Genomic DNA, 26559 nt, shown 5'->3' with positions numbered 1-26559 from the left:
TTAAGTCATGTGGCGAATTTTTATCAGTTCAATACATTTTCGATACATGATCGATGACGACTAGATGGAAGTATGGCTTAAAACGTGCCGAACTTGAAATTATTTAAACTTGTGCTTACGAAAAATGTGACACATAAACGTTTTCTCCTACCTTTTAGTTTTGTTTTTGAAACAGACACAGCAAACACAGTGTGTTTGAGAGTGTTGAACGATTTTACGTGGCCGCACAAAAACTGGTGGATTTAGAAGATAATTCGGTTTCTCTTTTGGATGCATATGCACCAAATCAAGATATGTGCGATGAGAAATGGTTTATGTAATGCCAATATTCAACACTGAAATTTATGATGCTAAGTTTTAAACTGGCCACTCACACAAAAAAGCACAATAGATGATTCGTTATTTCACAATTATCTTTTCGTTGTTGTTGTTGTTGTTTTTCTTTTGGGAGGGTGTTTTGTTAATTGGAACCTTCTATCATGTTTTTGTTTCTCTTCTGTAACTCAAGTCGATCGTGTTTTATTCATACGATATCTTTTTTCAATGCATTTGTTTCATCCTCCGCACATTAATCACAGCTTCATTCGATACAATTCTCTTCAAGATTTTATTTTTTCTATCTTTTTACATTAATTTTTGTTGGGTGCCTCTTTTTTCGCTTAACATAAATTTTGCTCACTGCTTGTTCACCATTGCTTTGGCTATTTCAAATCCATTTGTGCTAATGGACGAATGCTATCATTTCTATTTCGGACACTTAATTAACAAGGATTGTATTTATGAAAGATACATCACACGCACACATTCACCAAACACTTCATTTTCAACTCTATTATTATTATTTTTATTCATTTCATTTGTTGTTGCGAAATTCACAACTATTCACTATTCACATTTTTTCGATGGTTTTAAACAACTTTTTTGACATTTTCCGTTTCGCTGAGATAGAGAAGGAAAAATTGTAATCCAAAAAACTTACAAAATTATATGTGTTGGTCGATCGGTTTTGGTTTATCGCGCGACGCGGCGTACATCAACCATTTTAAAAAACGGTGAATTTCGAAATGAATGAATGATCCAAAAATGAAAGAAGAGAAGAGAAAATCCACACTTGGATTTTGTCCGCACGGTCAAATACATGTGTATTCAATATATACAGAAAGAGAGAGCTCCGTCCGACCAGTTCAATACACAAACATATCATTCAAATGATTGTGTTGTTTGCCTGCTTTTGTGCTGGCTGTTGTGTATTTGTTTTTTTTTTTCATTTCGTCGTCGTAGTCGTTGTAATCGCACTCGATCTCATTCTAGCCGATAATGCGTTGGCATTTGGTTGTCTCTGTCATTTTTCGTCATACGGTTTTCTATACTCTCTCTCTGGTTTTTGTGTGCTCTGCACACCTCGATTAAATTTGTGTTATTTTGTGTGCAGATATGATTATGTGTGTATAATAGAATTCAGTTAATTTTGCTTTTGTACACAAAAATAACAACAGAGAGCAAAATGAATAAAGAATATAATATACATATATACATGATAATAAAACTGACAAACGACCGGTACAAATTCACTGTGACAAGGCACAAGCGGATTGGTTGTACGACGTTTCTGTTTCTCTCTCTTTTGTCATAATCAATGTTTAAATCTTTGCGTCCATGCCTGGACATCGCGGCAGAGAATATTAAAAAAAATATCGTATTCACTCTAAACGTTGTCATGCACTAAAAGCTGCAATTATTCTGTTCTGGACGAAATATATTTTTTTGTTCGTTGCATTAGATTTATTTGGCCAGGAAAAAATCCATAACCACAAATAACGGACTTATGAGTAAGAATTGACAGCAATCAAATTTATTTTATGGAGTACCTTGCATTGGTATGGTTTGAGAGATCACAAAAACAGTCATTTGAGAGATCACAGAAAGAAAGAGATGGATAGTGAATCAAAGAGCGTATGATTATGGCCGATGCCAGAAATGATAGCCATTTCTATTCCCTAGCAACAAACCGTCATTTATCCCAATAGATAAAGTAGATATGATGATTGATATCATCAAAACGCAGCCGACTGTTATCACATACCTGCACACAAAATTCGCTTTCTGTCGATTTCGCAAAATTCGACAGTTTTTTATATTCATTCACTTTTTTCTATTTGCTTTTTTATACGAAATGAACGTCATTGCATATTTTTATATTCAAGACAAAGAATGATATATATTCTTTTTCCGAGACAATTTTTATGATGTTATTTTGGGAATCAGACATTTTGATAATGTTAGTTAGATAATAGAGATAAAGCCAAAAGCGATTTCTTTTACTTTAGATTCGCATGCACTTGTTGTGTCTTACGTTAGAAGTCATTTTGTATTTTGGACGATCGACGAAATAAATGGAATATAATCAGCCTTTTAGTTGAAATAAAAGAAGAAGAAAAAAAACAAATTTTTATTATCGTATTTTTATCACTTTTGTTTTATGTTTTTCGCTGTAATTTCGTTCCGACGTTTAATCATTTCATCAAATGCACGTCCATGAACTTGGCCATTACATAAGACTAGGTCAGTGACTAAAAACTTAATTCGTCAGAAGAATCCATTTGCAATAAATGTGGGCAATTTTTCGTTCAGTTTAAACAACACAAATGACTCGATTCGCTTGTCTGCACTCACTCGTTGAGAGTGTGCCGATTTGAACAGTTTTATTCACCACTTTCAATGTATTTGTGCATACAAAAATATCAACGTTGCAAACAAATTGAAGCGAAAAACAAAAACAAAAACACATTTACCAAAACGCGTACACACGAAATGGCTGATACGTGCGCAATCATATAACGAATATAAAGCCCAATTATGCATAGCAATTACCGAATTGAGACAGTAATGCAAACAAATATGGCAATTTATGAAAATTAAACACAACAATCGGGCGTGTGTTTATTTTTTCCTGCGAAGAAGCAAAAATAGAACGTTAAGAATATTTTATTGAGGATGGAGTTAATGTGACTAAACAGATTTTGGATCATTTTTTAAATAGAAAAAAAAAATAAACCAAACATATTAGAGATCCATGGGTGCAACAGCCTACAGACGTAATCAATACAAACCGATGGCGATTGAATCATTTTTTATGAGGGGTTGTTTCTTTGTGCTTTTGATCAAAAAATTTAAAATGATTGAAAAATAATTTCAAATATTGATGGCCTGTCAAAATTTATCAAATCATTCGGACCAATAGTGTGTGTGTGTGTGAACGATGAGACCACAATTTTTTTTTTGCATTTGCGTTGTCATTTTTGTAATATCATTTAATCATTGATTAAACCAGACATAGGTTCACTTTAATGTGCTTTTAATGCGGTGGCAGGAAAAAAAGACGTCTTTCGATAAGAGTATAAGCCAATTTCAAAACAGCAAATATTGCGTATGACAAACAAATTTTAGTGGATATCACACACATTTATTTTGTTATTGTTGTTTTTTTGTAACTGAACACACATTAATCTATCAAAGCCGTTGGTTTGTTTGCGTGCATTTCGCGCATAATTCCACATTGTCTGCAGGGAAAATAGCGACGATGATGACGAAGAAGAGAGATACAAAAAAAAAGCATCGATCATAATCTGTGAGTCATAAATTAATGCTCATATATTATATATTTGTTTGTTTTGCCATTCGAGTTGTTGTTTGTTTATTTTTTCATTTTATTTTTCGAAAAATTGCGCACGCCATGCACATCGTCTTCGATTCAAATTATATCAGATCAGAACAGTGTAGCAACCATCTATCTCGCATGCAATTTTCAATTTTGCTGTATACACACATACACACTTTTTTTCTTCTTTGCTAAATCAAACACACCATATATTCCATATGCCGTCAAAACGTATGCGCTCTTGTTAATTAATTGCGTTTTTGTGTTGTTCATTCTCCGAGCAAAATCGGTTCTCCATTACCAGCTCACACTTGACGAGCTGCTCATTATGACGGATAATACACTTGAAAAGTGTATAAACTCTCTTTCTCTCTCGTTGCTATTTTCGTTTAGTTTTGTATGAAATGTACCGAAATTGAGTCGTTATCAAGGGGAAAAACTTTGAGTTCCTTCTACATCGAAATTCCGGTAGATCCAAAATCTCAAACCATGAACATTTCAATTAAGCTATCATCCAATGGTGACGTGTATTGGATCAATCAATTCAATGTGGATTGTCGAAGAAGAAGAAGAAGAAGAAGAAAAAAACGGTAGAAGAATAAATGACAGAGCTTTTGAATGAGCGCACTGTCATGAGCTGATATAATATCGTTGTTAAAGCGACGTTTGACAAATTCACAATTCTGGTTGTTAATTTTGTCGATGGATTTTCACGATTTATATACTTCATATTCGGTGGAGGTGGTGTATACCGCAAACGGTCGGGATATTTGCCGATAAATCGATTGCACACGGCGCGCACATCACCCATTAATAATGTACAGATAAACGAATTATAGGACAAAGACATTTGGCGCTTGAATGATGTGTATATGTTTATCAAGCTGCTTACCTTTTTGACTCGCCCTTGAAATGATTCGGTTGCGGGGCGGAATATATGAAGGAAAAATAAATCGGCAGCAACAGCGTGAACGTAGCTCAAATTCATTCAAGCAATTTTAATAAGCTTCCTAACTTTGTGGTCGGTGAATGGTGTATGTTTCGCTTTTGCACAACTGTCTGCCATCGCATACATACATGGTAATGCATTCATAGTCGTTTTGGATGGATGGATACACCACACCAACCAAAAACATGATAATGTGCTAATCATTGGAATATTTTCATGTTCGTCGGTGTAATTTGTTATTTTTACCATGGCGTGTCGTATTTTTTCTCGAACAAATTGGGATTGAAAAAAAAAAAAAAAAAAGAATTCTCTTTTTCGTTTCTTGAGTTTAATATTCTGTAAATTTCTAACGGAATGTGGTTTGGTGTGATAACGCTAAGCAAATATTCGTTGAGTATATATGGAAATCGGAGACTTCGTTAATTTCAAGTTAACTTCGTAAATTAGCGACGATGTTTTTTTCTTACATTCATCGAAACGGATGAATAATTTCGTTTGCGACGAATATTCATCAGGTGATGACGGAAAAAAGATATTTTATTTTTTAGCTTAAAAACGCTTTCGAATATGCAGAAAGCAAATATGATTTAAGAACGAGCACTGTACCGCGGAAATTGAATTGTCGGAAGTCTTAAGCAAATGATGAATTTACAACACTTGACTACATGTGCTCAGAAATGGAAAGGACTCTTCAGAAAGACAAAAAAATGTCAAATTAGAAAATTCAATCAACAGAGCCTATAAATATTTGTTTGTGGGTGGAGAAGGAAAAAAAAACAAAACACATTGCCAGAGAAGAAAAATGACTGACGAACCCAAACAAAAGGAAGACACCGCACGGCATAATATGTAACAAAATGCGTATTGCGTATTCGTGTACTCTAAATATAAAGGCGCTGCTCTGGTTGTCGTTGCTGCTGCTGTTGCTTTTCTCTCCCAATACATACACATAGCCAAAAAATTGGTTGGAACCAAGAATATAAGGTTCGATGTGAGTGCGTCTGGCATTCCTGACCTAGTCTAATCTCATTTTCTCTCGCACTCCAGCGGCTCTGATGTGTTGCGTATATGTGTAAGCGCAACGTTTATTATGGCGTCTGCTATGAGATATCAAAGTACAATTGAGCGTATTGGCTTGCTTATTTACACGCACACAATGGCAAATGCGGTGTTCGGTTTGTCGATAAAAAGGCAGACAACGCCAAAACATCATACGCACACTCAAATCACAGCGCAATGCCCATATACAACTACGCATACCGTTTTCAACACGAAACAAAAATTAAAAAGGCTAAAATACGCGCACACAACATATCCAAATTGTCGACTCCGAAACGAAAGCTTTGTGTGTCCTTTTTTGAGTGCTGACGAGATTTGGTCCACAATTCGAATACCATAATCAACAACAAAGGTGTATTCCAAAATTGGTGAATCAAACTCGAAATGAGTGTGTATGTGCGTGTCAAGCAATGAAATTGGGCGCACGAACTCGAGGCAAAAGTTGAATAAACGCTATGAAACAACCCCAGTTCCCTTTTTTTTCCTTTTCATTTCGATTCTATTTACGAAACTACTTCGATGCAAGTACATTGAAGTAATCGGAAAAACAAAGACATTTCTCCGTGAAAGACTTTTCCATTTCTATGTTCGTTTGAAATTTAATAAATAAACATTTCACTCGTCATTTTCTGATTTCATTTGGCACAGGCGTCTATTGAAAGGAAGTCAGTTTCAACAAAAGGGAAATGTATTCTTTAAATAACTCAATTTTTATGTATTGCAGAACTTAAATTTCAAAAATTGAAAATACTTAAGAGAATTTAATTTCAAATTCAAACATTTTTCTCAACGAATACAAAATGTGAAATTGAATTACGCATAAATGCTTTCTAAAGAAAATGAGACAAAAAAAAAACAATTTCGAATGAATTTAAATCAAATATATTAGCGGCTTTTTTCTTTTAGCATCTCCTTTTCGTCGCCGTCGAAAACTTTTGAAGACAAATTTCATTTTGAGCAGAGTTTTGTGTTTTATGAACGAAACGCAAAACGACGACGAAGATGAAATCACCCATGCCATCGTAGAGCGGGTGTAATGTTACCAAAGCGGCTATGATAGTGCAATGCCGTGTGTCATGTCAAAAAAAAACCGGGTATGTTTATGGTATAAATGTGCGTGCGCCTGTGTTTGTGTGTTTGAGTGTATATGCTTGCGCCAAGTGGCGAAAAAGTAATCGACGCTAAAAAGTCAATAAACGGAATTCAGAGTTTATTGTTCTTTGCCACATATTGGTTCTCCTGCTTTATCCAATCCAGAAAAATTCGTGTTTACGTTTGTGTTGTTACTTATTTCTTTTCCTCGTTACTTTATTTGTATTGTCGTCATACCGATTTGGTATTCCTAACTGCAGTCAGTCGAACATTGTGATTGTGTGCATTTGCTAGCCATTTGCTGTATGCGTAAATAACAATGACATGACACTTCGGAGAAGAAGAAAAAAATGTGTACAAAATGATAAATGATCCCACGAACAGATTCGGTGATCATCGCGTAAATATATGTAATATTCGAGAGAAGAAGAAGAAGAAAAAACCCATCGAACCGAATTCGATGAACTGCGTTCACTGTCAATGTAAATGTGTTGCACGCTGTGTCTAAATACGAGCAAACAAAGTCATTGGTCGGCCAGATGAGCGCACCGAAAGTGAAAGAGAGCATTAAACGGCATAGAAATTCCTTGCAACGAACACACAAGCCAATCTGGTCATAACGCATATTTTTGTCAGTACACGTGGTGAATAATACCCGCGACGATTTGAATAAATTCGAGCACCGAAAAGAGTGAAACAAAAGTGAATCAGAAAAAAAAAAACACAAAACCAAAATCGAAAAAGCGGATAAAAATCGGGTTCGTAATCCAACGCAGGCCAATGCCATATAATGAGAATTGCTATTTTCACAGCTGAATTCGGAGCGACTATTATGCTACACGGATGGTGAGGCAACACAGAGGTTATTGTCACAATTGTTGGGACTTTTGTCGAGTTCAATATCCTTTTCACTCGTACTAGAGAAGAAAAGAAAAATGACATTACTCACGCAGTTGAATGTGTGCAACGTCGCATCGTTCTTTTCAAATTCATTCACTTAAATTTTTTGGTTGTCTGTCGGTGTATGTGTTTGCATATTTCAAAAGAAAAAACGGAAACATTTTTGCCTATTTCGAGGGAATCCCTTCGCTACATTTACGCTTCGTGCGTTTTTTTGCATTTCGCTTTACATTTTGCGTTATGATGCCATTTCTATTATTATAATTACATTTCACTATATGAATTTAATGCTGTGCACAATGTTTTTTTTTTGCTTCTGCATTTGTTTCGCATCGTTGTTTGAATGGTGGCTTTTGTGATGGCATTGGACATGATTTATAGAAATTCAAAAGAGCCCATTACCATGATTTACGGATGCGCGCATATAAAATTCCATGGATAAAAATACATGCACAGCAAAATGATGATGCTCTTCGCAAAGCCGTCATTTGTCGGTGTTGTTGTTGCTGCTATTTTTTTTCTACTTCTTTGTCTCACTCTTCTTTTCATTTGGCAATTCGGCGGTGCCGTTGTAGTTGTCATATCGCTGTGTGTATTTTGTCTATGTGTGTATAGTTGTGAAGAGAGAACCACGAGTAGGTATGTTTCCTTTTGAAAACTACAAGGAAAAGGCAAGGACCGACTGCACGCTATGAACAACAACAACAACAACAACATCGACACAAAACGAAATATAACAACATACAAACAACGAAAAAATTATTATTCTTGCGAACTACTTGTATTCATGTGACAGCCGCTACGTCGTTCTTTTTCTTTTTTATTTCTCTTCGGTTGTTGTTTAATATTAATTTGTTTATTACGAGAAACGAAACGAATCGGGCAACAAATGCAACCGAATCGCAACAACAAAATGTTGATCATCGTTATAGGCATGCATATATGTGTGCATGTGTAGTGTTTTGTATGGTGTATAATAATACGCACCATGAAATGTACGGAGCTAGTTCGTTCACCCCTATTGACATCGAAAATATAATATCGTTTTGTGTTTCAGTTCGCTTCGATTTGCAAGTAACAAACAAAACAAACACACACAGAGAAAGATCGAGAGACCAAGAACCATAAACAAAATATGACCAACAAGTATTTCGTATTAGTTTTACAAAAGTATTTACATAATTTCAGCATATTCTACGAGTGGCACTTTTGTTTGGTGTATTCTTTCCGAATGGAACTGAAAATAACGTCTCATTCTTCTTTTTGCGCCGTTCATTTGCTCACGTCAAACGAGTTGAAAGCATTACGAAATATGCCAGCACAATATGGAAATCGTCTTGAATGTGAAGCGAGAGAGAGAGAGAGAGAGAGAGAACGGCGAAAAAATGCAGTGCCGTCAATCCAATAAAGATCAACACTCGATTAGTTGAATGTTGAGTGACAAACGATGTATAATTTTCGCCATTCGAAACACATACAGCAAGTCGAGCTTTCGATCGACGGTCGCACACTTATTATTATTTTTAAGGTTAAACTTGTGCAATTATATGCATTCGATGGAAAATGGCAACGCGTTTCAATCGCCGTTCGACCATTTTCACCATTAAATCTGAAAAAATGACTTTGGCATTTCACTTTGCACATTGCCATTGAAAAAATCAAGTGGCGCACAGAGAGCAATTTTCAAGCAAGTTTATAATTGCATAGATACTATGTGTATCGACACGGCTGTCCACATTTCAATGTACATGGACTAGAGAAAATCGTTTTTTTCGTGTTTGCTGTACGCTAAGAGCTGATGATGATGATGACAACGACCACTTACGCCACTCGCATCGCACCATGATCGTGTATTCATGGTACAGTCATACCGTCTCAATCACAAAACACTTTCGCTTTTTCAACACTGAACACCATTTGACCAATAAAAATCAAACTCACCAAAACGCCAAAGCCTACTTTTATTGCTTCTGTTGGATGATTGCAATTTTCAAATGTTGAACAGGTTTTTGGATGGAGAAATATACATGAAAAAAAAAAAACTATTTGTAACGGTGCGCATTTCAATGCCATTTCTTTCTCTCTCTTGCTGGCGTTTGTTACGTTTTTCCATTCGATTTCGATCGAAACACAAAACAGCTGTTTAATGTGAGTTTAACTAGGCAATTATGATTTGCCTCAGTCAATTCAAGCCTATTGAATTTATATTTCACACAAAACCCATTATCAACGGATAACACACACGCTCCAGTTAACTACTTTTATAACAAACAAAAGGCTAAGCCATTTTTTCAGTTGTTGTTGTTGCTACTGTGGCTGCTGTTGTTCATATTGTTACTATAATTTCACTTTCGTCTGCGTTTCGCATCGAATCAAATAACGTGAAAGTGAAATTGATCGTAACTGTTTCGAACGAGATTTTGAAATTAATTTTCGTTTATTATACTGGAAATTTAAGCATCTAATTGTGGTGTACAAATTAGAGAATGTATTTAAAGAAAAAGGTGTTCAAATATTGTTTGTATATGAAACTTACTTTAACCAAGTAATTCGGGTGAATTCATTCATTTTTTTTCCCATTCGAAGTTATTGAACAGATGTTTTGTTTGTCGTGGAAAATTCTGGAAAGCAAAAACTGGCAAAATATCCAAACAATTTGAAAATCTATTTTTTATAGAGAATAATTCCATAGAATTTATTTGTGATGCGAACGCAATAAAACGCAACGTTGTTGAAATAAATGTGTCTAAACTTTGACTTGAATCGCAGTGTGAAATAAACAACTCGGGCATCATCATCATCGTCATCATGAGCGTTTTGATGTGTTTTCGATCGTTTCAGTTTTCTCGTTCGAATCACGCGAAAAAAAAACATGAAACAGACAGCAGCCCAAAACAAATCAAATATGGGCAACGCTCGTTTCTCTTTCACTCATCTGATACGACGTGTGTTGTATATTGCGTTTTTGTTTTTGTTTGTGTGTCTGTGCTGTTGAGATCTGTCTGCCTAGGCAATATTCATTTATCACATTCACATGCTGCATACGTATGGTGTCTGTTAAGATGTAGTATATAGTGCGGTAGCTACTGCTTTGTTATTTCTCGTTCATCATACACACAACACGTATGGATTTTCTACATATCACAACATTCAAATGTCGGTGCGTGTCAGTCGTCGACATACGTTCCCAAGTCGTTGGCAGAGGCACAGCGAAATCGTCGCGCGAGTGACGTCAAATGCCGAATTTACATGTAGCGTTCGGTGTCGCACATACACACACGCTCGGTAAAAAAACATGCTCGGCCACAGCCATATTATTTTCAATATGAACAGACAATGGTGTCGAAACACAAAGTGAAGCGATATGAGCAATCCGTTTTGATGAAGAAGACACACATTTCAATTCTCTCGGATTTTTAAACGAAATTTCAACAGTTGATATATTGAGCTCGTCGTATATTTTATTGCATGGCACATTTATTTATTTAGGACATATACATATTTCTATTTTATTCGGTTTTCTTTCATCGAAACACTCGAACACGTCGTTTTCGATGGATTTTTTTTTCCTCTTCTTCTGTCATGCATATCACCAAAACTAAACAGAAAAGTTTCTGCTGTTTTAAAACAAACATTTTTCTGATAAACACACGCACAGAGAGATGAAAAAACGTCGTTTTTTGTGTCCCTTATTATTGCTATTTCACCACATTGCGTCAAAGTGGTCGGACATTTACTCATGAATATTCCTAATCAAAATATGAAAAAAAAAATTCTCGTCGTCGTCTTCTTTTTCTCTGATGTCGAATAGAAAAGTTTGGAACATTTAATGATTTAATAAATATTTATGCGTATATAGAACATATAGGAGCCATTTTTGTTGCAAATGTAAAATTGGAATATGGAAATGTGTCTGTTGTGTGACAACTTTAGTTCAGATTCTTTTATTTTCTCGTCCATTGACTGATCTCGCCCTGAATTCCTTTCAAATAAAGTTTTTAATTGTGTTATTTTTAATTGGGTTTTGTATTGATGCAGGTCATGACTTTTTCCTGAACTGTTTGTGTGCGAGAATGAGCGATTAATAGAATGGCTATACTTACGCAGTATGATATGTGTTGCGTATTATTTAAGCGCACAAAAGTAAAACACTCACACACACACACGCCATTTTTCTTTGAAAATTTTTCACTCTGTCATATATTGTTGAAATGTATTTTTAATTTACGCTCTTCCACACAAAATATATCATTGATACAAATTGAAGATATTTTTGTATACTTTTGAATGCGCAAAGTGAGAGTGCCGTTGTTTTCATTTTATTGCCTAACTGAATGGCCGCCGTTGCCGCCGCGAGCGCATCACAAACGATTTGTGTATTTTACAGCGGTTTCATCATAATTCGTTTCGACGTTTTTCCTTTCGCGACTTCGATAAATATATGTATGGTTTTTTTTTCTCTCTTCGTGTATAAGTTGATGAGCTCTTCTTTCGTTTCACATCTGGTAAAAGGCGAATGAGAAATAGAAGGCGAAAAAACATGAGCACAACAGAGACCGAATGACTACATGAAACGACCCCAGAATAAATTGACGAGAAGTGTTTTTAGTTTAAAAATAGACTCGGAATCTGTTTTGATTACAGTTTACGATTTTCAATTTTCATTCGTCGTTTGTTTTTACACAAAATAAAATGCACACACATTCATGCGTATTCACATATGCTTGTAACCGCTGCTCTCACACAATATTGTATTGCGCTAGTTCAGATCTTCTTCTTTTATTTTATTTCTCTCGAGGACATCAACAGGAATTGGTTACTTGGCGTTCGGTTCTTTTATTCTGTCTTTCTTTTTGCATTTGTGTGCGTATTTGGCCATAAACTTTTGTGCCAATTCGAATGTGAATTTTTCCACTGTGTGATGAACGTGATTTCTTGTGGCGTACAATGTGTTGCGCGCTGGCTGCAAGGCGTGTGGCGCCTGCTTTTTCTAGCTCATTGCATTTTATTGATAATCAGGCAATGAAATGTTACACATTTTTTTTTCTTCTACGAAACGCCGCTATACTCTTTTCCTTCCTCCGCAATTCACATTCGAAATTTGACACACAACAGTACTAAATTGCAGCCAACCAAACGGCGTTATTAAAAATTAAAATTTTAATTTTTTCGCATGGCCATTTGTTATTAATGGAATGAAGAATACAATATTATTTTTATTTTGCGAGCCAGATTGAGAGCATAAATTGCAATAATTCACCGAATAATATTTTTTCAAGTGTTAAATTCCATACATAAATGATGACAACACAAATATTCACTTTTCAAGCACTGATTTTAATTTAAAAATGCATTTCATGAAAATTAATTATTTATATCTCGGTTTTCAACGAAAGTACAACAAATGAGCGCATACAAATATTCATGAATTGTTTTTATTCGTAATTAATGCAAATATGAAGGCATTTATGAGTGTTTTTCCATATTTCCGCCTGATGAAAATGCTTTTAAAAGAATATTTAATTTTTGTGCCAACACACAATTAATCGAGCTTAAAATTGGGCAATTTTATGAATAAATTTGATTAAATCATAAGCGATATTATTGAAGTTTATATGTTTAATTTTAAAAAACAATGTGGTTGGTATACAATACAGAAACAGAAGCGAGCACAAAAAGCAATCAGCGAAATTAATTTTCGATCGGAAAATTGATGATAAGTTGGATGTGATTTACGTAATCATATTTAAGAACCATGAAAAAAGAACTTAATAAATTGTGTCTTTTTTTTACAAATGACGAGCGGAAAAATGGTAATTTTTCGAAAAAATCCATGGAAGAGATCAATTGGAGATTTCAAGCGCGTCTCTAATTTGTCAATCAATCCAGTATTTCGAATATTCACTCAATCACTTGATAATTTTTGTGATAATTGAAAAATGCCACAGTTTTAATTTTAAAATTATGAGTTACCAATCAGTGCGGTTGGGAAAAATACGATGTGTCAAGTGAATAAAATGAAAAAGAATTACGCAAGCATGGCAACTGTAAAAAAATAACGGTATATCGAGTCACTTTGAATGTTAATATGAGCGGCACAAATTCGCTCCATACATCAGCTGAATCAATAGAATCATTTACAAAAACGAATTCCCAAACAAATTTGTAAATGTTTCGTAAAATATTTTCTATGTATTTCCATTTTTCAACTGGCTCGATAAGCATCTGTAAAATACGTTGATGCGCGACCATGTGATGATTTTTTTTTGGCCACTCTAAACGCAAATCGAAAGTAGTGGTGAAGCATTGACTCTGTTTCAATTTAGAAAAATGATGGAAAAAACGGCACACAAAAACCATGTGAATAAAATATAGTTCTCAGTACAACACCATTCACGACTCTGTGGATTTGAGCGAAAGAAGAGTGTTTACTTCTTTTAATTCGCTTTCTCACTTTCTTTTGTTTTAAATTCGTACGAAGGCGCGCGTACCAAACAACCGAAAACCAATTTAAATTCATTTTCACTTTGCTTACAGCACAACAATAAATCATACTTTTGTTACTGTGTGGCATCGTGGCCAATACGAATGTCGGCCTTGTTCATTTTGAAATGCTTCACATCATATAGTATTATATGACGTTATATAACATTAAACTAAATGGATATCATTTTAATGGCTTTAAAATTGATGCTTATGTTCAAATTCATTCAATCTCTCTCTCTCTCTCTCTCTCTCTCTCTCTCTCTCTCTCATTGTGTTCTGTGATTTGCTTGTCGATTTTGAAGTGAATTTTCTTTATTTTCATCTTCTGGTTGCAGGCGATGTTTCAATTCAACACAGCATCTGTCACAATTAAACACGCTTTGTGATCAATTCCCAGTAAGTGCTCATGAATTAAAAAAAAAAAACAATAATTTCAAACATGAACCATCTTACACATGCTGATTAAAATACATAGACAAAGTGGAAAATTCACCACGAATAATGTTTCACATTCGTAAACAACCATGGTATTGTTTACCTTGGAAAATGTCTTATAGATACATCATATTTTGGCACTGTGAGAATCGTGACTTGCCGCATAACATTACCAAAACTAAGCACACCGTCGGTAAAATGCGCGAGTGATTTTGAAATTTCGCAGAATATTGCGGATGCCATCTTTTCATAAATGTACATCTCATTATGCTAAACTCATTTCGCTCGATTTACCTCGACAGATTTTCTCTTCTATTTGATATATTTCGACAACAAGAATTACTTCCCTACATTAGTCTGTAACACAAATTTCGATTTCATCGTTCATGAAGTGAAATTCAAGCACAAATAATAAATTCACGTAATAAACAAAATACTAAAAGAGCCTGTAGTTGAATATGCAGCTCAATTTATGTACGGTAATTTTGAAATATTCTTTTTCAAGCATTTTCGGTTTGTAAGTATGTCGCTTCAATTGAATGGATTGAGTCATGGAACTATTCAGTTTATTTAGGAAATTTATCGATTTTGGCCTAATTTTGTATTGAAAATTCAACATTTTGAAAAAATGTCTATTTTTACTTAATAATCGTTTTAGAAATAAAACCATTTTTTTTTTCTTCTTTAATACGTACACGAATACAGGTATGAAATTATATAATTAAGCGTGTAATTATTGCAATAGACAGGTCCTGAAAGAGCAAAAGTGAATCATTGTGACACGAAATGAAAATGATGTGCATGTTTGGTATACGGCCTCATCATAACATCGGTCTAATTAACCCATACAGCAAATTATACCATGTTTGTAATGTGTTGTATGTGTGTTTTTTTTTTGCTTCGAAAGAAGAAAAGTGCATTTTCTTTGAAAATGAAAAAATGAACATGTAATTTAAAATTGCTGGATAATTGATGGCCATTAAAAATTACTATTTGTAACTTACAAATTGTAAGCAACACTGTATGCTATCTACTATAATCGTCATTTGTATACAAATAAACAATGACAATGTGTTAGAAAAATCGGAAAAGATGTATATAACTCCGACTCCATGCTAAATTTAAATGGTCGATGTCATTTTCATGTGTGGTCGTACTATATCGTTTGGAAAATAGTGTTAAATAATTCACATGAAGCAGCAATCAATTGCGATATCGTGCGCGCTCATCACAATTGATCGTTTGGTCTGCATGTATGTGTATAATATAAATAAAAGCGAATGCGCTCGGTTCGAGAGAGAAAATTCATCAAACCGAAACAGATTAGTAGGCCTGGGCCAACTTTCACTTTTTTCACATTCAACATATTATGTTGCAAGCGAAATAATTTTTTTTTATCATGCTTGTTGTTTTTCTCTCTGTCTCTACACTCGTTCATTGGGTAAATTTACTCGTTGCCTATTACACTACTGTGCTGAGCTTGGTACTTGTTTCTATGTCAAACCGGCGCAATAGCATTGAATATACACAGACACTTTCTGTGCGGCTTAGTTCGAATGAATTTCAACTTGGCATTGTTCGATTCGCGGTTGAAATGTAATTTGTTATCGTACAATTGTGACCAATACACAGCCATACATGGCAAAGTGAAGTCGATTTATTTGGCTCACTCTAGCTCAATTAGAAAATCCATTCTCTATCTAACATTCAGCCTTTGTCATCGTTAATACACGTTTCGCTTATTACATTTTGTGATTCCCCATTTTCATGATTGATATTTGTACAATTGCCGCGCACATTTTATATTACACACTATCTTTGTTTCTCTCTTTTATTTTCAGCTGCAAATGCAATTGAACATTTTGATGAATCGGTGTAACCATTTGGATAAATTGTTTTATTCGTAAACCACTTGGAAAAAAAAAGAAAATAAAAATTGTTAGTGCCTGTTGTTGTTCATTCGTGGCATAATGACACTACAATTTTTTTTCTATTTGTTGTTTGTGTGTGGCAAACGAATGTAAGCAAGATAAAATTATAATGAGAGATATATGAGATATAGATGGAACGGAGATATATAAAAAAACAGAGAATCGTCAAACTGCTACGTATATAATTTAACAATTTAATCGGTGTGACGATGGATTTTTTGTATTTGACAGGTGTACAACAAAAGTAACAAAAGTGAATTAAAAAATGACTTCTTCGATTGAATTTCTGAAAAATTCACTGATTTTAACAGAGGAATCGAAATTGAAATACAAAAAAATGTAACAAAATTCATCCAATCAAGACGAAGAAGAATTTAATCAAAATGTTGCTTGGTGATCTTAGCGATGATGTACAGTGTCGGACATTGAGCAAGGAAGAGAGAGAGAGAGAGAGAGAGAGAGAGAGAATCCACAGCAAAGTTAAGAAGACGAATATGTCGAGAGGAAAAATGAGGTGCATCGAATAGCATCAGATCAGCGTGTGCGAGTCCAATATCATGCAGATCAACCAAAAAAGTACCACAAGAGAATAGCGCTACATGGAACTTAAATACAACAAAATAATAACGAAGAGCCAGAGAGAGAGACAGAAAAAAAATCAGCGCTCACAATTAACGTACCGTAAATCCGTCATATATTATTGTAAAGCAGATTTTTTTAAAAATAATTTCGTGTACTCTTCTCTGTTCGTCAATTTTTTTTCCACTTGGAAATTATATGTATTTTTTTAATATTTACATCGTCCAACGAAAATATAAGCAGTAAATAATTTTATACAGTGATTTTTTTTTCTCTCGCTCGATTATTGTTGTACGAACACGAAAAAAAACAAGCAAGTAAATAGCAAAACAACTTAATACTCGCGTGAGCACATAATTTGTGTAGTTACTATTGTTAACATTTTGCTAGTATGGTTGTGGATGGTATCATTATTGTTTTTGCATAGCAAATTTACTAGATCCTCAACACTTATCGCTCTCCATCTGCGTGTGCGAGAGAGCATTCGATAAAGAGCGGAGAAGAAAAAACACAACGGCGAATATAATTTGGTTCTCTCTGTGTTTTTTTTTAAATAATTTGCTATTTTATGCAAAACGGATGAATAGCAAAATAAGCGATGAGCATAAAATATAGCTAACCCAAGTATTTTTCGTACGCATTTTCACAATTGTGCTTGCAATTTTAGCTATCGCAAGGCAACTAACTATGAAAGATAACAAAAAATAATTAGTTGTCCGGATTTCTTTATTTATAATACGATTTCAATTATAAAACCAAATAGCTTTCGGCTGTAGAACGATTCGTCGTTTCTTCTCGAACGTCGATCATATACAGTGTATACACACAATGTGCATTTGTTCTACACATATTTTTATTTATATTTTTCGTTTACACACGCAAACGAGAAATTGTTCATTGTTTCGGCCACAAACGGACCGAATATGTTAATTAGCTGTGCAGATTCACAAAGAGAGAAGCCAATGAAAAGATAACGTGAACGAAATAGAAACGCAAAGCGAGAATGCGACTCAACTGAAATACTGATAGAATTTAATTGACAGGCAATTTTGTGGTTGGATTCATTTTGAATAAAAATTTCATTTTGACGTTCTTTTCGTCTTCACTTTCGGTTCGGTTATTTTTATTGCAAAAACATTTTTCTGTATCTTTTGTGCATTGCAAATTTTTTATTCTTAAGACCAGCAGCGGCATCAATGAAAAAGTAAAAAAATTGCGAAGAAGAGGAGAGCTCAATTTCTTTTTCGGAGTCTCAAGTGGGTTTTGAAGTGTGCGCTAAGGACTTGAAAACGTCGTTTTTTCCATTCAAGATTGCAATGTACCAACACCTACTCATTAGGGGGTCCCTGATTGACATTTAAACAAAAGAATTTTTCGATTTCAAGAGTTTTTCTCTCTTTCTGCGTTCATCTTTCGTTTACAGGCTAAAAGTGGGAGAATTTATTTAAATCGTGTGAATAGGGCCATCACACGAATAACATTTTCAAGAAAGCGAAAGTGCTGTAAAAATATTCATAGTTTTTTTTGAATGTCGAACGTTAAAAGTTAACAAGCAGCATCGCAATGCAACTTGCATGGGCTTTAATTATCGCGATGTTCGGGTAGGGGAAAAAGCAATTGCATGATTTGATATATATCAAGCATTGATTCAAGTTCAAATTTCACTTTCACATTGGGCTCGTGCTCGATACGATTTTATTTGAAAAATTAATTAAAATCACAAATGCATTTCATGAACATTCATTTCCTTTTGTGATCATTCGTTGCGTTTTTTTTGTGTGTTCTCTTTTCTTATTTCGCTTTTTTTTCACGGTCCGTGCATAGTGAAACAAAACACAGAAAATATCATCGGATATTTTTATTAGCATTTTGTGAATGAGTGGGTGAGTGCTGAGTGTGCGTGTCATTTTTTCCTCGATTTTTTTTTTCACAGCAGTTCTTTTCTCCTCAATTCTGTACGGCAATCTCCCTTTTTCCTCTGCACATCAAAATTTCATTCAAAACACACACACACAGGCTACAACATTCTCGATGTGTTTTTTTTTTTGCGTGAATCTTTTGCAAATGACTAATTTTCAACACGCGATGTGGTTAATTTCTCATATTTCGCCGGAATAATTTGGGTTTGGAAAGTTCGTTGGCCATTTAAATAAATTCGCTCATCGACCGAAACTGAGAGTGGAAGTGCTCATTGTGAAATAAACGCAATTTCTATGCTAAATCCGTGCAGTGACAAAACACAAACACACTCACATGACCATTCAATCAGTACGTGCATGTTGAGAGCAAGGGAGAAGCACACAAAGAAAGAGAAGAAGAGAGTGTGATACAATGAAGCAGTGACCAGCTGAAATGACAAGCACGGCATAATCAACCAAGTGTAGAATGGTCGAAAAGCACAAAGTCGAAACGTACAACATTCGCATTGAAAAAAAAAACAAAACAAATATAAATGGTAGACAATGGAAAATGCTTATTTATTTTGTATTTGTTCTCGCATTTTGACACTTGACTCTCTCTTTCTCTCTCCCTCTCTGGTATAAACGCGAAAATGAAGACTTAAGTTGAAAAATTAATTCCCGCAACATTCAACAAACAGACCATAAAATCATATGCCGAAATGACAATCTGACATTCATTTTTTTATGTGTGCCGATGTTGTTTTCATTGTTGTGGGGCATCACAAAATGCTGTTTATCTGGCCTTAACCATTGCTTTGGTTTCAATACGAAATGGCCGTTACTGAGTATTTCGTGAGTGTATTAGATTCGTTGCTTAAGCTGTTCCAAGGCTCCATTTTAATTCATTACACGGTCTTAGATACACACACCCAGGCCAAAAAAAGAATTCAACATAACGTTCTTTTATGGCTGCTTAGGCTTTATGAATTTCAGATACTGCAACTGTGATTCGTCGGTCGGTGATTTGACTGTCATAAATATAGCTCGAAAATTAATAAACCAATAGCCAGTCTGTCACCATGGTTTTTATGCCTGAGTTTTATGATAGATTCACACTAAATTAAAGAGCACACAGAGCAAAATGCTTCGTATTTAATTAAAGTATGTTACCAAATAGAAAACCATAGATACATATGCGCCAAAAATTGAGCTCGAGCATTCCAAAGTCAAATTTCATCACTTTAAATGTATTTTTTCGTCGATAGCTTAAAATTGAATATTCAATGTGCAAATATGTGCCGTTGAATCGATGGCTCATTTTGCTTGAATGAAGTGCAACACAAACAAAATTGACCCAAATTTACGGCATACACCAACAAACATGGCATTCTTTTATTATGAGCTGTACGAGACTGAATGAAAAGAAGAAAACTTCGCATTATCCTTATTTACATATGGAATTGACTTGAAATCAATTCAATTCTGCAAGCAAATATCTGTTGGTCAACTCAACAATAGCTCAAGTATTGACAAAGAACGATAGCAGCAAATAAAACGACATCATCAAATCAATTTGATGCGAAATTGTATGAGGTCATTTCCGAAACGCGCTCAAAATCAATTTAAATGAAATTAGATTTTCTTGATTCGGTTTCCGAAATCGTACAAATCCGTACACATGTATATATCCTTCAAATCGTTCACACCAATTCGGTATGGGTTACATATACTTTATGCTGCTGCGAAAAGAAGTCGAATTCAATGGAAAACTTTGACTTAATTAAAAAAGTAAACCTTTTGAAGCTTTCACAACATTATGTAGCTTGAGGTGATTCCGGCCAGTGTTCTGTATGTTTGAAAGCGTCATTGAGTTTGATCTCTTTGATGTACGGAAATATGGTCTTAAAGACGTTAGTTAAAACTTGTGTAGCCTTTGTAAAATGTTTAATTAAATATTTTACAGTATTTAAATACTCGGAAGTTTGATGAAGTAATGAAAAATAATTGAATTGATTCAAAGTGATGGTGCAAAGGAGTCCATTCTCAATACAGCTTACGAATTTATTAATTAATTTTTCAGCATAATTCACACAAACTCAATGGTATTATTGTGCGCATATAATTGAAATTTCATATTGAAAGCGACAGCTCTTGTTCACCATCAACACACAATTCTATATACATTCAGAATGTCAATAAATAAGACATTTAGACGCAAACAAGCAAGAAACTTAAGCATACTTGAAATCAATCAAATGCATTAATGGGGTGTGTGTGTGTTTGTGCTTCGGTTTTCAAAATGGTATACTTGATAGCATGCATCGACATTATCAGTATCCACATCACCAAAAGCGAAGAGGTATCGCACTCACAATCTCACAGACAAATTCTCAAACAAAAGTATCGTTTACGAATTGCAAACTCTCAAGCAACTTGCCATCATCATCGTCAAAACCCACACCGAAAATGCACACGCGTGTAAATTATACAGGGTCTTAAATCAGCTTACGAAGAACAAAAAAACCTCGAAACAGCAACAATACCAGCACAACAGTAGCCATCGTGGTGGCATCGTGGAAGATGAGCAAAGTGTGAAAGGCAAAAGACGGTCCATTAGACCAATAAACCGACTCTGATGGTCGAGATAGACAATGTATACAACGAAGAGACTATAAGTACTTGGAAAAGAGAGAGAGAGAGATAGAGATAGAGAGAAATGAAACTGATGCAATAATAAACTCAATGCATTGGAAATAATTTATTTTACGACTTATCGACTTAGTTGTGACGTTTGTTTTATTTGCCCATTCGCGTTCTTCTGCTTCATTGCAATTTTTTCTTCCTTCCAATTTTTATTGGTACACAAACACACTCCGTACGACGACGGATAAGTTGGAACTTAAATCATTTGCAGAAACTACGATATAGTAAACAGAACTCATTGTTTTCGGTACGATTTTTATTTGTCTTCTGAAGGGACTGGCAATGACTTTTTTTACAATATTTAGATTTAGTGTCATTTTTCATTTGGCATAAATTTTTAAGAGTTCGTTCTTCCCGTCTGGTTTTCTCACTTACAATGCATATCTGTACGACTGTTTGGAAGATCATCTAGTTTGCAATGGTAGTTGAAGAGTGGCAAAAATCGGACGGAATAAATTTATGAGCAAAAGTCATGTAAATGTATAAAAACACGCTGTTTTATTGCTGTATGATGCCGTTTCATTTGGCGGCAAAATCAACCAAATATATCCTTGTGAAAAATTTCTCTATTTTTGAAATCGACTCTTCCTCTCACTTGAATGCATAGCGATGCCATTATTATTTCTAAACAAAAACATAGCGCCAAAGTTCTGTGACTCTTTACAATGGTCGTGAAAGCATTCCGTACGATGAAAATCTAGATGAAAATGCATGTGTGCGAGAAAGAGAATTGGAAAATTCGCTGCTTTACCAGTTGAAGGAAAAACCGTTTCATGTCATCGTTGCTGTTGTCAAAATAAAATGCTGCCACGAGCATGCCAGTTATTAAATGGTATTGTAATTGAAATTCACAATGGAACGTAATCATCATGAATATTTGAATTTGACAATCTAAAGAAAGCGATTTCCCATTTCAGCTAAAGTACTCACACCGTTTTTCTCTATTTTTGTCCATTCCACAGTATATATGCCGATGTACACACACAACAAAAACACTAGATAAAAACCCAAAGTGCTAGACGTGTCTTTGCATTTTATTTTAATTATGTGTTTATGTATATTGTGTGAGCTGAGCAAAATAAAAGGTAGATTCAAATGCGGCGAACGCATTGTATGTGTGTGTGTGAAAAATATTAAATGGCTATTTTACGAAAACGCCGTTAAATGAAGTGCTGATATTGTGAAGCAAGAGATTTTCAACTACGACAATTGTTGCCCTTTATTTCTATTATTTCCGAATATATCAATTTCACATTTCAGTGAAATACCGAATTGAATGTAAACCGTTTGTGTGGGTGTTTGAAACTTTTTCGAAGTAAATTCCACCATAAAGCTGAAAAGCATTCTTGGCTCACGTTGTCGATATCATGCTGAAAGGAATGTGCTTTCATTAATACATAGACAGAAGGCGACCCTTTCACAGGGGGTTTCAAGATCATTTGCGCGTTGCTTTAATTCCAAAATATGTTGCCATATGGATCGATAAGCGTTCAAGAAATGGAATTCATTAATGTAAATGCGATTTTTATGCTTGGCTGTGTTTCGAAACGCAATAATAACTGAACAAAACGGAAAACATAAACGACATTCATTCGTGTCTAATTTAGTTTTTATCGTCTTTGTGTATGTGTGTGTGTGTGTGTGTGTGTGTGTATCGTTGTCATTCGATGCGGAAAATTCCATGCCATTGCCAAAACCCTCGAAAAGATAATATAAAAGAATGGTGATATACCTAGCCCAAAAATGAAACATGAAACAAATTAAGAATATTGTCTTTGTCATCGTATTCAATCAGTGATGATGATGATGAAATTCAGTGGCTTAGACAAAAGCAAGAAAAAGCTTCTTTCTTACTTTTATCAGAAATCTTGTCGAATATTAGTTTAAAATGTGTTCCAAAGTCGAATTATTATCGCAATTAAAATGTTGATGGACATTTCATGTAAACGTAAAGGTATTTGTAGTTAATGTTGAAACTCAAAAATTGAAATGATTATCCAAAAAGGTGATAAAGTTTTATGTGATGTGTCTGTCTTTACCTTAAATGTAGTTAATTTTTGGCTTAGCCACCGAACATTATACGAAAACCGGCACCCATTTACTAACTGTATTGCGATAGTTATAACAATGTGCTTGTTAATATAAATGCTAGTCAACATTCCATCAAATGACAATACGAATTTATATCTATCTGTTTGAATAATTGACAGAGCACCAACAAATTTGTTAGCAACAGAATCGACTTTAAATGTGAGTAATGTTTCATATTTCGACGAGCTACACTCTACTTCACCCAGTCGGGTTTCTCTCTCTCTCTCTGCCTCACTTGTTCGGTGTTTTCGTTCAATTGTTTGGCTTTTCATCGGTAAAATGCGCACTAATTAAGCATAATTTAGCTTCGTGTACGACAATTTAATCGTTTTCATAGCACAAAATGTGAATAGAAGTGCTAAAGCACAAACTAGAGTAATTTGTCGAGTGTTTGTGTGTGTGTACGCGCGCACGTTGTTTTCGTCAGTTGGTTGTTATTTTTGTGTCGTTTTTTTTTATTCGGGTGAAATCATCGTAATAATTCCTTTGTTATACTTTAAAATTTTAAATCGGCCATTGTTTGACGGATGAAAACTATGTAGCGCTTATGATTTAACACGATAAATGATGTTGCAAAACTCGAATACGCTTCAATAATCGTAGTTTATTTTTGGAATTGTCGCATTTCAATGCATTTGCTCGCTGAATTTCCTCATTTTTGAACGGAGACAGAGAGCTGTGTTGTTGGAATTTTGACGAGGTTTTCTAATTAATCTCTTGATTACTGTTTTATGTCGCGAATGCACGACTTTTTTTTCTAATTCTCTCTCACTCGATCTCATTATGTTGTATGCTCCTACCGATTCTCATCAAACATCCTCTCATGCATACACTTAAGAATTACTGCTTTAATTTCTATCAGTGTTTCTCCATCTTTGGATCATAATTGCCCTAAAAATATGCATAAGAGTATTAATCGAAAGAACAAGAGAGCGAAAGAGAGAGAGAGAGAGAGAGAGAGAGCCAAGAGAATGGTCATAATAAGCAAATATGAAAGAGCGTGTCTTTGGTGGCGGCGACTATCGTTTAATATTTTGCCGAGAGTAAACGAGACGATGTAAGTACGGGCAAATAACAATAATAATAATGATCATAGCAACAGTACGAGAGTATATAGAATGCGAGCGTAGTCAAAGTATTCAAATCGTAATGCTAATGATGATACTCCCATAATACTCGTGCAACGAATCTCTTTCTCTCATTGCGTTGGCATTTCTCGTGAGCACGACGAACGATGACGGCAAATATGCAATGGCCATCCAACACGAGAGAACAAATACATCAACATGATGATAATGAACATTTAAAATAATTTTATTAAAATGGTTATTTATCCGGACGCACGCGTTTTTGTTCTGTCGACCGTTCAACGATATGCGCTCAAGCGCCCATACGCGCGCACTCACACCACTTGACATGCAAGAGCGAAAGAGATTGGAACTAAACCTTATTATTCTTTTCAGCTTTTGTCTTCAATTTTTCCGTGTCTTTCTCTCTCCACACCTCCATGTGTTTATTTGTTATCAAATGATTGTTATTATTCTCGAATAGACAGACCGAATCATTTCTCGGAAAATGTGTGCAACTAATTGCATTTCGTCTTGCAATTGGCTCAATCAAACCAATTGTAGTGTTCTTGTTAAAATGAAATTACCAATACAAATAGCGATTTCGCTAATTATTTTCGCTCAATTCAAATCTCATCATGTTAAGTGCAAATAAAAACGATGTAGATTTCAACATTTGCTTGATTTCGCTCATTAATAGAGGATTGTTCATCCCATTTTTAAGTGTCTTTTATAAAGAATATTTCTATATTTTATTCATCGATCTTTTCTTTGTGATTCAGCTTCCTTCAGCAAGGAAAAAATATAATAATAATTTCCATCTATAGATTTTTTTGAGCTATGAAGATAGGGAATCCGGAGAATTGTGCTATTTTTGTGATGGATTGGTTGTCAAGTAACGGAATTTTTTTGAAAAAAAGGCAAAAAACTTTTCCATCTGGTATAGGCGTAGGCAGTTACTGCACAGGTGCGCTATAATTTCTACATCATTTTGACATGTGATTGATGCTAGCAAATCATTCATTTTCATTGGAAATAATTAAAACTTTTAACTTTTATAAAAGAACCAATAAGCGAAGCATAACGAATTTTTTTAATCAAAAGTTACGAAAGGATTTGTCTGCACTCACGAATTTCGCCTACAAAAAAATGTCCGCTTCGAATGAAGTGACAGTGAGACAATCCTTACCAAATGTTGATTTAATATCAACTGTGTGCACAGTGCACAATGTAACAAATATATTTATCGACTCGTTTGTTAGTTACCGAAAATCTCTGGAATCAATGAATTGTCATGTTTCGTTCAAAGTGTCACGCACTGCATTAAATAGACTTTTTTCGGCAGTCAACGACGAGTGAGGCACAAATGGCTGGCAATATACCAAGCGTATTTTCCGATTCAATTAATGCGATTGCGGAGGCGTAAAGGAAGAAATTCGAATGGAAAAATTCCATATATATATCTGAAATGATGTTATTTGTTTGACAACAAAATGTCGAGTCGTTTAAATGATACACGTGAGCAAGTAATATGTATGGTTTCGATCAGATGAGCCATAAAATCCATCAGACCTCGTTTGGCGAACAACGCACGAAATAAATAATTAAAGAATTTCTGTTTTGTTTGTCAAACGACGTCAATACGGAGATTTGATGCCTGTTGTATCTGTCGATGGAGCGCATGTGTTTGCTGTCAAAACAATGATGC

At 34.7% G+C, this 26559-nt stretch overlaps 1 protein-coding gene across 5 annotated transcripts in view; it reads right to left on the bottom strand.

The window, feature by feature from the left end:
- LOC116341300 (putative uncharacterized protein DDB_G0271606) overlaps positions 1 to 26559 on the bottom strand; it is a 179479-nt gene that overhangs the window by 65630 nt on the left and 87290 nt on the right. For 2 of the 5 annotated variants that reach the window (XM_031768267.1, XM_031768268.1), the window contains exon 1: positions 152 to 886. The exons of 2 other annotated variants lie outside the window; for them this stretch is intronic. In XM_031768267.1, the coding sequence (XP_031624127.1) occupies positions 152 to 276 (125 nt within the window). In that variant the 5' untranslated portion in view covers positions 277 to 886. Of the gene's footprint in view, positions 1 to 151; positions 887 to 26559 lie in introns of those variants that run through there. One more of the 5 variants, XM_031768271.1, reaches the window with a different exon arrangement.

The sequence above is a fragment of the Contarinia nasturtii genome, unplaced genomic scaffold (genome assembly GCF_009176525.2).
Source record: "Contarinia nasturtii isolate CC-2019 unplaced genomic scaffold, AAFC_CNas_1.1 Cnas_scaffold_695, whole genome shotgun sequence".
Taxonomy (NCBI): domain Eukaryota; kingdom Metazoa; phylum Arthropoda; class Insecta; order Diptera; family Cecidomyiidae; genus Contarinia; species Contarinia nasturtii.
This window is presented reverse-complemented; position numbering and strand designations above follow the sequence as displayed.